General features: G+C 51.5%; 4 protein-coding genes across 4 annotated transcripts; all 4 read left to right on the top strand.

Annotated features, from left to right (window-relative positions):
• Positions 1-443: 443 nt before the first annotated feature.
• On the top strand, positions 444-2030 carry N0V96_011272 (uncharacterized protein; the record flags this gene model as incomplete). Its single annotated transcript, XM_053198962.2, has 2 exons — positions 444-1058; positions 1119-2030. 2 exons carry the CDS (start codon positions 444-446, stop codon positions 2028-2030), a joined length of 1527 nt encoding a protein of 508 aa, XP_053043624.2.
• Positions 2031-2655: 625 nt separating this feature from the next.
• Positions 2656-3787, top strand: ADE1 (Bifunctional purine biosynthetic protein ade1; the record flags this gene model as incomplete). The annotated part of the gene is made up of 3 exons (XM_053198963.2): positions 2656-2844; positions 2988-3147; positions 3219-3787. The coding sequence occupies 3 exons, from the start codon at positions 2656-2658 to the stop codon at positions 3785-3787; spliced, it is 918 nt and encodes a 305-aa protein (XP_053043625.2).
• A 1352-nt stretch (positions 3788-5139) lies between these two features.
• N0V96_011274 (uncharacterized protein) lies at positions 5140-5921 on the top strand (the record flags this gene model as incomplete). Its single annotated transcript, XM_065759221.1, has 2 exons — positions 5140-5566; positions 5800-5921. 2 exons carry the CDS (start codon positions 5140-5142, stop codon positions 5919-5921), a joined length of 549 nt encoding a protein of 182 aa, XP_065612118.1.
• A 538-nt stretch (positions 5922-6459) lies between these two features.
• On the top strand, positions 6460-9591 carry N0V96_011275 (uncharacterized protein; the record flags this gene model as incomplete). Its single annotated transcript, XM_065759222.1, has 3 exons — positions 6460-6794; positions 7098-9513; positions 9586-9591. The coding sequence occupies 3 exons, from the start codon at positions 6460-6462 to the stop codon at positions 9589-9591; spliced, it is 2757 nt and encodes a 918-aa protein (XP_065612119.1).
• Between the last annotated feature and the right edge of the window lie 4828 nt (positions 9592-14419).

A 14419-nucleotide genomic window follows, 5' to 3' on the forward strand; every position in this document is an offset into this window, starting at 1 on the left:
TCAAGGTGGCGCGAGGTCTGCCTACCGGTATTATGCAGTCAGGCTAGCTCCAACGGCCCCAGATAGCCCTGCTGGGCGTGGCTCCAAAGAGGCATTGCTTTCTTTTCCCCATTTTTGCGGCTGTACTAGAGGAGAGCTCCCGCTGTTGTCCCATTGACAGAAAAGGACGTGCGATCCCGTCGCCGTTGGCATCTGACAGCTCCGGCCGACGATACTCTGCTTTCTTCTTCCTCTTGCAGTCTTCAACGGCCTCCTGTTGCTAACCGGCCCATGTCCCCTGTTTCTCGAATGACTATTTAGACGTCTACCAGGATAAGCTTCTCCGCAAAAGAAGCAGTCTGCGGGGGTGGAGCAGACGTAAACAACAGGGACTCGATCTCCAACCACAGGCGTCCGTTTCTCGAGGGAGTTGAAGCTTTAGCCCCTCTCCCCAGTCCACAGGGATGAAGCTATCCACGACGACCTTGGCCCTCGCGGCCCTGGCGTCGGAAGCCGTCTCGCAGAAGGTCATCTCAGCCAACTTCCACAAGATCCAACTCCCCGTAGACCTAGTCCAAATCACCCGCCGCGACACACTCACCCTCGCGGCGCTCAACAACATCACGGGCGGCGGGTACTACTCGGAAGTCGAAATCGGCACCCCGGGACAGAAGGCGCTGCTGCACGTCGACACGGGCAGCAGCGACACGTGGATCGTCGACAAGCAGGCCGACCTCTGCACGAGCACGAAGCTGCAGCGCCAGTACGAGACGGGGTGTACCGAGACGTACAACTCGACAGCCAGCTCGACGTACAAGGTTGTCGGTCAGAATGGGTTTGATATCACGTACCTTGACGGCAAGAACATCAAGGGAGACTACATCTCGGATGTCATCAGCATCAATGGCAAGACGGTTAAGGATCAACAGCTTGGCTTGGCGATTCAGACGGTCAAGGGTACGGGGCTGATTGGGCTCGGATTCTCCCAGACTGTGGCGACGAAGCGCAAGTATCCTACCATTCTCGACAATATGGTCACGCAAGGTGTCATAGGCAGGAAAGCCTTCAGTATATGGCTGGTAAGGAAGGAGTTCTGCCATATTCATCTTCACGGCATGTCCGCTAACCATGACGGGTAGAACGATCTTTCGTCATCTGAGGGAACATTGCTCTTCGGCGGCATTGACACGGAGAAATACATCGGCTCGCTCACCACGCTCCCGCTCGTCAACGACCACCACTCGGGCAACATGACAAGCTACAGCATATCCATGACCGGCGTCGAAATCGAAACACCAGACGGCAAAACGGTCAACATGGCCGGAGACAACTTCAACGCCGCGACCGTCCTCGACTCCGGGTCAACGATATGTCTCCTCCCAGAGCAAATGGCAAAGGCCATCTGGGTCAAGTACGACGTCGTCGACGCCGGGTATGGATTCATCGACTGCAAGTGGCGAGGCCCCCAAGGCGAGGGCATCTTTTTCGACTTTGCTTTCGCCGGCGTCAAGATCCGCGTCCCGATGGAGGAGATGGTCCTGGATAACCTGGACCCCATCATGGACCAGCTCAAGGGCCTCACCCCGTTCGACAAGCCCTGCATGTTTGGCATCCAGAACAGCGCCACGTTTGACGTCAACAGCACAGAATTTGCACTGCTGGGCGACACGTTCCTGCGCAGCGCGTACGTCGTCTACGACGAGGCGAACCACCAGGTCGGCATCGCGCAGTCGAATCTCAACGCGACCCGGACCAATATCATTGAGCTCCGGGCGGGCGAGACGAGCTTGCCGACGGCTACGGGTGTGGCGAGCCAGGTCAGTACGCCGGCGCCGACGTCGACGAAGGCCGGAACGGGGACGATGACGGGGACGGCTGCTGCTGGGATGGATACGTCGATTGTCTCGGCAGGCGCTGCGACGCCGGCTTCGAGCGAGTCACCGAATGCGGCGTCACATCCTGGGCTGGTGGCCTCGGAAGCGGATGGGTTCTTGGTAATGGTGCTCATGTCTGTCTTTGCTGTCGTAGGCGCGGCCCTGATGGCGGGCTGATTCTCATATGCACATACTTACTCATACTTTTAAATGATAATGTAATTTGACGTCAAAATACAGGCGCTCTTCGACACGTTCGGGATGGCTTCAAAGCGTGGCCCATGTGGCATTCAGTGTGTCTGCCTTCGGTCTGTAGATTATTCTTCAGAGAAGTATCTCACTTGAATCAAGAACTGACCTAGTGTAGTCAGTGAATTGTGATTCAGTCGTCTCAAACTGCGGGATGTCACTGGTTAAAGTTCGAACCCATCAATGGAGGAGGGGAACCGGTGGAGCGGTTGCACCCGAAGGGGAAATTTTTTTCACGCCGGTTTTTCGTGACCCGTGCCGAGCGGACGGTGCGCCGTCGACTTTTCAACCTTTTAAACGTTTCCCAATCTCATCCCGAACTCGGCTTCGAAAACCTGACTCATCCTCCGGACTCTACTCACCAAGGTGCGCCAGATTATTGTCTACGGTGGTTCAACTCACGTCGCTCACATCTCCCGACTTAGGCTGACCTCTCCGTCCCTTGTCGCGCTATAATAACTCGACTGCCCCTCCATTGAACCCCTCCAAAGCCGACAATTTCAACCCCTCCACCCCACATTCACTCACCTCATACACACGGCTCTCACACACAATGGCAACCGCTAGCGTCACATCCGTCGACCTCACCGGCCTCAAGAAGATCGGCCAGGGCAAGGTCCGCGATGTCTTCGAGGTCGACGACAAGACGCTTCTCTTCGTCGCCTCCGACCGCGTCTCGGCTTTTGATGTCGTCATGAAGAACGGCATCCCTGACAAGGGCGCCATTCTCACCCACGCCTCTGTAAGGCTCATTCTCTCATCCCAATCCACTCACTCACGACAATCATCTCTTCTCTCCTCAATAACCCTTCTCTCTTTATGTCTTCAAATCTCAAATTATGTGAGAAGTTACATTCACTAGGACTACTGCTCAACGGCACATAGGCCCACTGGTTCAAGGTCCTCACCGACCGAGTCCCCGGCCTCAAGACCCACTTCATCACCCTCGACCCCCCGGCCGGCCTACCCGCCGCCGACGCCGCTCTTATCAAGAACCGCGCCATGCAGGTCCGCCGCCTCAAGGTCATTCCCCTCGAGGCCATCGGTATGCTTCACTCAGCCTCATTCTTCTTATACTGAATCTTTTGGTGATGTAATATTGACCATGCTCCTCAGTCCGCGGCTACCTCACCGGCTCCGCCTGGAACGAGTACAAATCAAAGGGCACCGTCCACGGCATCCTCGTCCCCGCCGGTATGCAACAATCCCAAGCCTTCGCCACCCCCCTCTACACCCCGTCCACAAAGGCAGAACAAGGTGAGCACGACGAAAACATCCACCCGGACGAGGCCGTCAAGCTCGTCGGCGCCAAGTACGCCAACCGCGTCGAGGAGCTCGCCCTCCAGCTCTACGCCGCGGCGCGCGACTACGCCGCCGAGCGCGGCATCATCCTCGCCGACACAAAGTTCGAGTTCGGCGTCGACCCGGACACGGACGAGGTCGTGCTCGTGGACGAGGTGCTCACGCCCGACAGCAGTCGGTACTGGCCTGCCAAGGGTTACGCTGTCGGCCGCGACCAGGAGAGCTTTGATAAGCAGTTTATTCGCAACTGGTTGATTGAGCAGGGGCTCAAGGGGAAGGAGGACGTTGCGCTGCCCGAGGATGTGTGCAAGGCTACGGCGGAGAAGTATAAGGATGTGTTTGTCAAGTTGGTGGGGAAGAGCTTTGATGAGGTTGTTGCGTGAGGGGAGTGCTGAGGAGTGGTCTTTGTTTTTACTATCAGTTTCTTGCTATACAAAAGTCATTAGATATGCCACCTTGGCTTTCAAAGAAATGGGAATAGGATGAGAAATGTAGAGATGTGTCTTGAAGAGTTCTGCTTAGCGGGTAGACACGCCCATTGGCTTATCAGAGGTGTCAAGATCATTCGCCGGGCAGGATATATAAATGAGACTTAAAGGCTCGAAGAAACATCGGCTTCGCGTCTCCAAAATAGAGAGCAGCGGTAGATGAGCCGTGCTCTGAGGACTATATATCGACACCAAAAGGACTAAAGACAGAGCCAACAAGCAAACAGTCACACATAGTTATCAACTACAACGTGCAGACAAACACGTGATGCTTGCAAGGGTTTCTTGAACAGCGCCTTTGTCCACGGTTCCAACCAACACTCGTAGTCTTCAAAACCCTCCAACTTGAGCTGAACATAACCTTGATCATAAGCTCAACCTCGTAAATACGTCTTTATCCAAATTGACAGCTTATCAAGATGGGTTCACATGGTGACACGGTGTCATCGGCGTCTACAATAGCCTTTGGAGCCGACATTCGAAAGCAATGCTTCTCTTTTGCCGAGAGCTACCATCCTCTCAATCACGGCTCATTCGGGACTTTTCCCAAAGAAGTCCGGGAGTACCAAAGGCGATTACAGGACGAGAGCGAGGCGAGGCCAGACACGTTTATGCGATATACCTACCCCAAGCTCCTCAGGGAAAGCAAAGCCGCAATCGCACCGCTTCTCGGAGCGGACCCCGGCGAAGTCGTTTTCGTTCAGAACGCCACCACGGGGATCAACACCGTGCTCCGGAACTTGAATTTTCAGGCCGGCGATGTGATCATGTACTTCAATACGATATACGGTGCCTGCTACAAGACTATCCAGTCACTTTCAGAAGATCGGCCACTCTTGTCGCACGCAATTGAGATTGCATACCCTATTGACGATAACGATATCATACGGCGATTTCGGTGTGCGGTGGAGGAAGTCAGAATGAAGGGAAAGAACCCGATGCTTGCGATGTTCGACACGGTTCTCACAAGCCCTGGGGTCAGGTTCCCATTTGAGAAATTAGTGAAAGTTTGTAAGGAGCTTGAAATCTTGAGCTTGGTGGACGGCGCGCATGGTGTCGGCCACATTGATTTGACTCATCTTGGTGTTGATGTTAGACCTGACTTTTTCATCAGCAACTGCTATAAGTGAGTCGCCCTCCCTCTCTCTCATCAGATTTAATGAGATCTTGACGCTAATCTCGAGTCTAGATGGTTGATGGTCCCGAGGGGGTGCGCCGTCCTCTACGTACCATTCCAGAACCAAGCCATGTTTTCTTCAACGGTGCCCACATCATGGGGCTACGAAACCGAAGAGAATCGCAATAAGATGAATGCGCCGTACTACTTCTCAAAGTTGTTTGATAAGATATCCACAACAGACAACACACCATATTGCTGTATACCCGCGGCACTCGAATTCAGGGCCCGAGTCTGCAGTGGCGAGACGAGTATTCGGGACTACTGTGAGGATATTGCCCGTCAAGGCGGCGATGTTATGGCAGAGATCCTCGGCACAGAAGTCCTTGGCGCATCATCCGCTTCGTTTCGGCAATGCTGTTTCGTCAATGTCCGCCTTCCCTTGACTCTGGCCGACCTCAACGTCGACACATCCGTGGGGCGGGGGATAGCGAAATGGATGCAAGAGCTGACGCCGGCCGAGTATGAGACGTACATTCCCATCAAGTTTTACGCCGGTGGCTTTTGGTGTCGGATCAGTGGCCAAGTGTACCTCACGTTGGAAGATTTCAAGCGGGCGGCAGAGATTTTGCTTCTTATATGTAGGCGTGCGAAAGCTGTGGAATGGAAATGAAGATCGAATCGCACGTTTTATACATGGCCGGGTAGTACTTGAGATGATGAGTTTCAACGACATCCTGCGGCATTTGCCTCATTCTATATGGGCAGGACTTTTCACTCCGCACATCAGAAATTGGAAAGATTGTGGACGATATGAAGAAAGAATCTTCGAAGGCTTTGTGTCATCTGGTACTTGTCCGCGGGCCAAACCTTGGCGACGAAACCATGGGTCTCCAAGAGGTAGTAAAGTGAGCCTCACATTGGGCTATGCAGCAGTCGAGGCGCTCGAGGCGCAGCCGCGCAACAGAGTCCAAACGTCCTCTTGATAGCTAAGCCTCGCCCACTGCGAAATAATAGAGAGCTCCAACTCTGCATAATGGCGGCGCATGTTCTTGCGTGGCGTTGTTCTACTCGTGGGCGACTGTTGCTGATCCTCGAGGCAAACAGATGCCTGGCCAGGTGGCCTGCTACGCATCCATCTATGAGATTTCATTGGCCACACACATTGGCAAATGCCGCGTATATTGAACCATATATTGAAGGGTACTTCCCGGTCATGTCAACCGGGAAGTCAGAGAAGGAATCTGACAGCCATCTTGTAGCTAGTCTGGCTGCCTCACGCGACCTGATCCAATATGCGGGGGGATTGGTCCGCATATGAAGCAGGCTTGGCATAGTTATTAAAGGCTTTAGCAGACAGATATGCTTCTCTGTTCTTACTTGGTAGGATCTGACCTACACAATTGCCAATCCACGCCATCTCGCTCATCTCATCCCAACAAGGATTACAATGGAGAACGATCTTGACTCCAGAGCACCTTTCGTGGCTCACGACCGTCTGATGATGGCGGGGCTGGCCAACCTCACCCAATATCGAATCGAACGTCGCGAGGCTGAGCTCTGGGCTGTCAGAGATTGCAAGTTTCTCATAGTTGACGAAGAAGGGGAGTTGGTCGACGGGAAAAGAGACCAGGCAGCGCCTTCCACGATCGAGCAACTGGACGAAGTGCGCGAGGAGATTTTGAAACGGCCCACAGAGGACTGCGAAGAAAGTGCTGTTCGGGATGAGAAGAGAAGGAAGGGAAAGGCGATTCAAAATGACGACTGGGAATTTGAGGATTCGCCGTCAGGGGCACGTCTGCAATTTTGCGGGAACGTGGAACCCAGATATGCCCGCTCGTCCACCCCGAAAGTGGATGAGCCCCCTCCGGACGATTTTGAATGCATTATTTGCGCACACTGCCCCGAATTTCCACACGACAGAAAGACACGCCATTTCCGTCTCTACAGACCGAGAGATGAGTTCCCGGAGCTTTTCGAGAACGGCATACCTTCGGCAAACAACATCTGCGCGCACTATCTGGCCATTTCGTATTGCTGGCCTCCTCAACAAAAGGACAACAACGGGAATATAACTGACATACCCAGAACATACAAAGTCCGCGACCTAGATGGTGTCGTCCGAGCAAACAGGGCCTTGGACGATATTATTGACCGTGCTGTTGACGTCGCCAACAGCTTTGGTCTACGCATGATCTGGATCGATCAAGAATGCCTTCCTCAGCCACCACAAGATACCGAGTCACCCTTTAAAGAAGATAAACAACTTGGAATTCAAGCGATGGATATCATCTACAATAGAGCTTTTGTGACCGGGGGTCTGCTTGATGTGGCCATGTCAAAGTGGCAACAGCTGGAAAAGATCCGGGGTTTGATTTCGAAGACAAGAATACCAGGTACCAATCGCCTAATTACGAATGATCAAGACCTGGAGATAGTCATAGCATTTCTTCAACAAGTCAAGAGGGATCGATGGTATACCCGTGCGTGGGTGGTCCAAGAAGCTATCAGCGCTGGTGACAACCTCAGTCTTGTGTTCAGACGTGGTAGTGGACTACCTGAACGAACGAAGCCGCGAATTCCCGACAAAAGGAGTGGTCTGCCGACTCATTCACTTGAGAGCGAGGGCCAAAGACGCGGTCTCCCATCCGAGGTTGTTTGCATTATGGTACACGAGTTCCGCGACATCGTTCAGGCTGCAAAGACATTCCTACAACAACATTCACTCGAGGGAGATGAACTAAATTTGCATCGCGAAGCAAGGTTATATGGAGCCATGAGAGTTGTCGCCGAGGCTGAAGATCTGCACCCTCCATTTTGGAAACCGAAGAAGACCTTCAATTTCGGCGCGCGAAGCGCCATTTCATTTGGCATCCGACCCACGGTTGACGCAGCCGGTGCCCTGACATTGCTGAAGACACGAGAATGTTACCACAACCAGGATCGTCTAGCTATCATGGCGAATATGTGTGGCTATGAACACCGCCTGGACCCGGAAGCGGTTGCTAGAGACCGCCTTTCGCTTCGTGCAGCGCTTCTAACCCTGTCACTGATGAACAACGATTTCTCTCTGTTGATTCCGGAGGCATACTCGGATACCATAGCGAAGGACGCCAGCGAGAACCCAGGATTCAGCCTTCTCCAAAGCGTCCGACCAGGCTGGGCGCACCCGTTCGATGTTGACTTCGAGTTCCTGGACCAGGTGACTATCCGTGGATTCGACCTTCCAAGAACCATACTACGCGAACGAAGGCCCGGTATTCTCGGTGTATCCGCGTACATCTGGGATGTCGGATTCGAACCGATTGACCTGACTCCGATAAAGGATCGGTGGCTTCAAGACTGGCTCAACTTATCTTGCATCAAGACTAAGTGTGTGCGCATGCCGGGTGAAGAACTGCGTGCATACAAACTGCGACAAGATACAATATCTGAGCGGATGCATTTACCAAATGCGATGGCGCGTATCAAGCGAGAATTGGCTGAAAAAGGAGTCCTTGGCAACGATTCCCCGTTCTGGAACGGTATTGAGCAGTACGCAGGCACAGCCGAAATATCTCTGTGTCTTCTTGCCAACAGGCTGGAATTCAGCCCGCCTCGCCAGGTGCTTTTCGGAGAAATCTTCTTCGGTATTCTTCGTTTCCTGCACGGCAAAGCCGCAATCGACCCAAGAGCCCAAGGAGTTGCCAATAGCATATGGCAATCTGTGCGGGTAGACGCAGTTCACGATGACTTTCCACCTTTGCCCGACGAGGTTAGCGACGGACTCTTTGAGCATCCTGCTGTACAGCGCAACGCGTTTCGCACGATTGCGCTGGACAAAACTCGAACCGGGGAGTACTACCAGACGTGGTTTATTGATCGCATAATGATGCATGGCAATCTATTTGTAGGCTCCTATGTACCGGAACCCCGAGACGACAAGTTCACCGGCAAACAAAGCACTGCATCGAGCGTAGAAGCCAACCAAGAGCATCAGCATGACAGTCTTGAGAATGACGATCTCTTCAAAAGGGCTAAGAGGTTCGGCATTAATGGAGTCAAATGTTGCATCATGCACCGCCAGTTTCATAGAGCAATGGCCACGTATGTCTTTGCTGCTGATGAAATCCATCATTATTCTCGCCTGCAGACGGAAGCGGAGAAGAAGTCCAGGCCTGGAGGTTTCCACTTACAGCTCACGCCCGGAACGATGGTGTCTTTTTTGGAATCAATGGCTACGGTGCAAAACCCCGAAGAAGAGACTCGTCGAGCTAAAGAGCTTTTTGCTATATTCGATGTAGATGGCCCTTGTAAGATTGCCATCCCGTACGACACGGCCTGGGAGATGGTTCCTCACCCAAGCATGAGGAGTATGAGCGTTGGCTGGATCGCTGAATTTGGCGGTCCTCCTGATGAAGACGAAGAATCGAGTGTGACGATGGTGGAAAGAATGACCAATGGGTCCTCATCCTCAACCCGCAGTCGGATCAAAGAAGCTGTTACTATGAGAGTGTTGGGCAAGGTAAGAGGTTTTTGGCCTATCATGTTTACACATCCGATTGGGAAGTACGCGCTTGTCGATTTGGGATGGTAGGAATAGTTGAAGTTTTTGAGAATGTTATCACCAAATACACACCAACCGAAAACCATCTTTTCCATTCCACTGACAATGACAGCAATACTGTTGCCATGTGCCAAATTTACCAAGCGCACTGAGTATTACCACTGACAAAGATGCGAACTCTTCTGCAGGTGGCGGCGCCTCAAGGGGCGTCGGATTTCATACCAATGACTACAGAAGCGATGGGTTTCAAGGGAATCGCAAAATGTATAGTGAGTGATCGCATATAATGGCATTTTGAGCTTTAAAGAATTTAGAAGACTAAGACGCCATCCCTGTGAAGCCAACAAGTCAATCCAAGAAGTGATTTGCTTCGTCCCCCATCTTGAGGTAGGCTCCCTTACAACACCAAATTGGATTTTATTTGTCAGAGCCATATACGGCAACAATGAAACGGGGGCTTTGATATGAAGACTCTCGTCTGTTGAGGACTTGTAAATGCCTTTGCATCATGTCTTCTTCCCGGTACCATTGTAGTCGGGAAGTCTCACTGATGTTGCCCATACTTGTGCTGACCAACCCCCACTTGAAGTCGCTCTTAAATCACGAGCACTGTCAAGATCTATCTTTGAAGTAGTGGTGTCAGTCCTGACGGTCTTCTCGCTCTGGGCAACTGCATGTACCGCCTTCACTGACGCCAATGCCAGGTACTCTGAGCCGTATAATTGCCTTTTGGCACGATACTGAGCACCACTACGCAGAGCAGATCCAGTGACAGAAGTCCAGAAACTGGAGTTAATCGTGGGTAGCTAGATCCCAGTATTTGTCCAGACAATAAAATGACAGCTCTTGCAGCATCTATATTACTTTCGGATGATAAAAAGGGTATGGGCCTCGAGGATATACTGTAACAAACAGCTGACATGACTTAGAGTGCCTCAGGTCACTTTCCTTTCGAGAACAAGAGTACAGGTACAGCGATGTTTATTCCACAAAGGACACCTATGGTTGGCTTCTCGAGAATCCGCAATACCAAGCTTGGATGAATAGTGCGCGGGGTCTTTTCTGGATCAAAGGGAACCCTGGAATCGGCAAGTCAGTTCTCATGAAATTTGCAGTCACAACGATGGATCGCAGAGGGTCCGGAGAACTCGTTGTGTCCTTCTTCATCCACGGTCGGGGAAACTTTTTGCAGAAGACTCCCTTGGGTGTATTCCGGGCATTGCTTAACTCCATGCTCAAGTCCTTCCCACAACACCTCTCTCAACTCACTGAACGCTTCAAAGACCGGCAGGCGCGATTTGGGGCTTATGAAGAGAACCGGTGGAATTGGACCGAAAGGGAACTTCAAGATTTCATGTCCGAGATTTTGAGCAAGGGAACAAAAAAGCAACCTGTGGTAATTTTTGTCGATGCCCTTGATGAGTCCGGGGAAGACGATGCGAAGAGCTTGCTGGCGTACTTCAAAACCCTCATGGACGATATCGAAGGCGAAAAGGCACAGGTGAAAATATGCTTCTCTTCGAGACATTATCCTATCCTTGGATACAAAACCAAGTCAACAATCCATGTGGAAGAGAAAAATGACAAAGACGTTAGACTGGTCGTTCGACAACGACTCAAAGAAATTCAACCAGTCGCAAAGCGGCAACGGCTCGAGAATGAGATCTTAATGAAGGCTCACGGGGGCTTCCAATGGACAATACTGATTGTTTCCGTGATACACCATGGAAGTGCTATTGGCACCAGCATTGAGAGTCTGCACAAGAAACTCACAACGATCCCGGAAGCTCTTGATGGGTTGTACGCTGGTATCTTAAGCGTTGTCGACCCTATCGAGCACCACAAAATGACAAGACTACTTCAATGGGTCTTATTTGCCGCGCGACCATTGTCTTCACATGAGCTCCGAGAAGCTCTTGCTGTCGATTATAATGACAAGGATTGCACAACTATTTCGCAACTCAGACGCCACGACAACTGGACAGATACTGCGACTGAATTCGAGAGAATCGTCACACACACTTCTAAAGGCCTCGTTGAATTCAGAACTCGGGAGATTTGGGAGCAATACGAGCCTGATGGAGAGGACTGGGACCGCGAAGCTCAGTTCGTCCACCAGTCAGTTGCGGATTACGTGCTCGGAAAGTTTATCAAGCCCACCCGGCGCGATTCTGCTTGTCAATCTCCTATTGGAGCGGGTCACTTTGAGATATCGAGGTCTTGTCTGAGCTACCTGACTTTGAGAGAAGTCTTAGAAGGCACTCAGCTATCTTCGGGAAAACTCTCAGCAAGATTTCCACTGATACCATACACTGCACATTTCTTGTTCCACCATATTCGGGAAGTTGAACGCGCAGGAATCCCTCAGGATGATCTTCTTGCGCGTATTCACTGGGGTCGGCAATCTGAAGTCTTGAATAAAATCGCGAGCTTATGGAGAGTCATGGATCCTGACAATGTTCACGCACCTAGGGGATGGCCATTTGTCGGAGCATCATCCCTTCATATTTTGGTGGGGTTCGGCTCTGAAAGTTGTTTGAACGCATTTCTTGTCAAAGATGATGCAGAGCTAGAAGTTAGGGATTCGGATGGGAACACACCATTACTCCTCGCTCTCCGGGAGCGTCGCGAAGATATGGCCCTACTACTGCTGGATCGGTCCATTGAATGACAGCTCCAAAACGAGGCAGTTGACATCGAGGGATCTCAAGACAACAACCAAGGAAAGCCAAAAAATTATCTTTCCCACCTAAATATCAAAAATGGTGATGGAGAAACGCCCTTAAACGTTGCCGTGACGGTGAAGGCCGGGGAGGTAATCTTCAAGTTGATTGAAGCGGGTGCCAACCTCGAACTCTTCGGGCTTCAAAACGAGCTCTTGGCATACGCTATCCATCACAGGGACAAAGAAGTGCTTTCAATATTGTTGGAAAAGCGGGTGGATCTCAGCGGGGCTATATTTTATGCAGTCAAGAGCCTGTCCGAGAATGGTGATCTCAACGGTATGGAAATTTTGTCGAAACTGCTTGAGGCTGGTGGCAACACACGCAAATCCACGCATTTTGACCGGGCATTCGATGACGAAGAAGAAGAAGATGGATATGCATATGAATACGAGAGTGAAGCAATGATTGTAGCGTCGCGAAGAGGCCATGCGGCAATCGTTAGCCTTCTTGTGTCGCATGGCGCTTCAGCGGATATGGAAGACGAAGGTGGTGATTTCTCATTGCTAATCGCTGCACGTCTTGGCCACGAGGAAACTGTGGAGGTTTTGCTTCACAACGCACCGCAAATGGTTGAGATGACGGATATACACGGACAGTCAGCCCTAGACGCAGTCGTTGATATGGGTCATTTCGAAGTGGCAATGCGGCTTCTGCAACAAGGAAGCCAGGTTCTAGCATCATGGGAGACATTTTTGGAGGGCTGCCGAGGGGGACGAAATAGAATTAGCGGAAGCAATTCCACGCGCGAGATTAGAGAACGCAGACCCAGGCAATGGGGGCGATTCAATACGTCAAACACCGTTCTCATGGGCTGCCCAGGAGGGGCATAAAGCGGTAGTCCACCTACTTCTTCTTAGAGGTGAGGCTGGGGTCGATAGTAGAGACCAATATGGCCAATCGCCATTGTTATGGGCTGTTTGGAAGGGGCATCAGGCGGTAATCGAATTGCTTCTCGATACGGGTAACGTCGACGTCGATATAAGAGACCAATATGGAAATACGCCACTCTTACGGGCTATTCAGCGTGGACATGTGGCGGCGGTTTACTCACTTGTGGTGATGGGTCATGCCGACGTCAATATAGCAGATGATCATGGTCGAACGCCACTTTTACGGGCTACTTAGCATGGAAAAAAGAAGGTGATCAAGTTGTTTCTGAGCACGGGCAGGGCCGACGTCGATAAGAAAGATCATTGTGGCCAAACACCACTTCTCTGGGCTTCTCAGCATGGGCTTGAGACGGTGTTCAAGCTACTTGTGGACACGGGTAAGGCCGGCGTCGATGGGAAAGATCAATGTGGTCGAACACCACTCTTATTGGCCGCTCAGCATGGGAACGGAGCGGTGGTTAAGTTTCTTCTCGATACAGGCAAGGTCGATGTCGATGCAAAAGATCAACACGATCGAACACCACTCTCATGGGCCGCTGAGGAGGGGCGTGAGGTCGTAGTCAAGCTACTTATGGGCACAGGCAAGGTCGTCGTCGACAGACAAGATCAATGTGGTCAAACGCCACTCTCAAGGGCTGCACAGCAGGGACATGAGGCGATTGTGAGGCTTCTCAAGTACTCATAGAAACTTGCACACTTTGCATGCTGCAGTCTCTGAACCAAGTTTCTTCCCCTTCGCCTCCGCTGAAAGATGAGATAGTCAACGTTTCTATGGCGGCTATAGTGAGTGCGGCACCCAGTCATTTTCCCGAACCATCGGGAAACCCCTTTCAGAAGCTGCATCTTAGCATCCTTTCCGTACTTCAACCTGCTACCTCTGGCTAATTTTCTCGCGGCGATCTACGTACAATGAATAGAGATGCCGGTTTCAGCATGACTGTCGAACGTAAAGAAATGGCAGGTGCCCAGAAGTTAGACGATGATCCGCTTCGAAGGTCGTACGTGTCCAACAAGGTCTTCCAGGGGTTTACATCCTAATGATTAGAATAGAGGATCTCGGAGATCTCTCTCCACTTGTACTCTTCTGTCTCGATCCCTTTTCTATGCCTTGCTTTTGAGAAGCTTCTCCTGGGAAGCATCAAGCAACGCTTCCTGCCCGATGTGCATGATATTGAGCTCCATGATACCAAAATCAGTGCGGACCTGGAGTCAATGATCAATAGCGCTTACGGACGAATACGGCTACAT

Source organism: Colletotrichum fioriniae (genome assembly GCF_027942845.1).
Source record: "Colletotrichum fioriniae strain IMI 355084 chromosome Unknown scaffold_17, whole genome shotgun sequence".
Classification (NCBI taxonomy): domain Eukaryota; kingdom Fungi; phylum Ascomycota; class Sordariomycetes; order Glomerellales; family Glomerellaceae; genus Colletotrichum; species Colletotrichum fioriniae.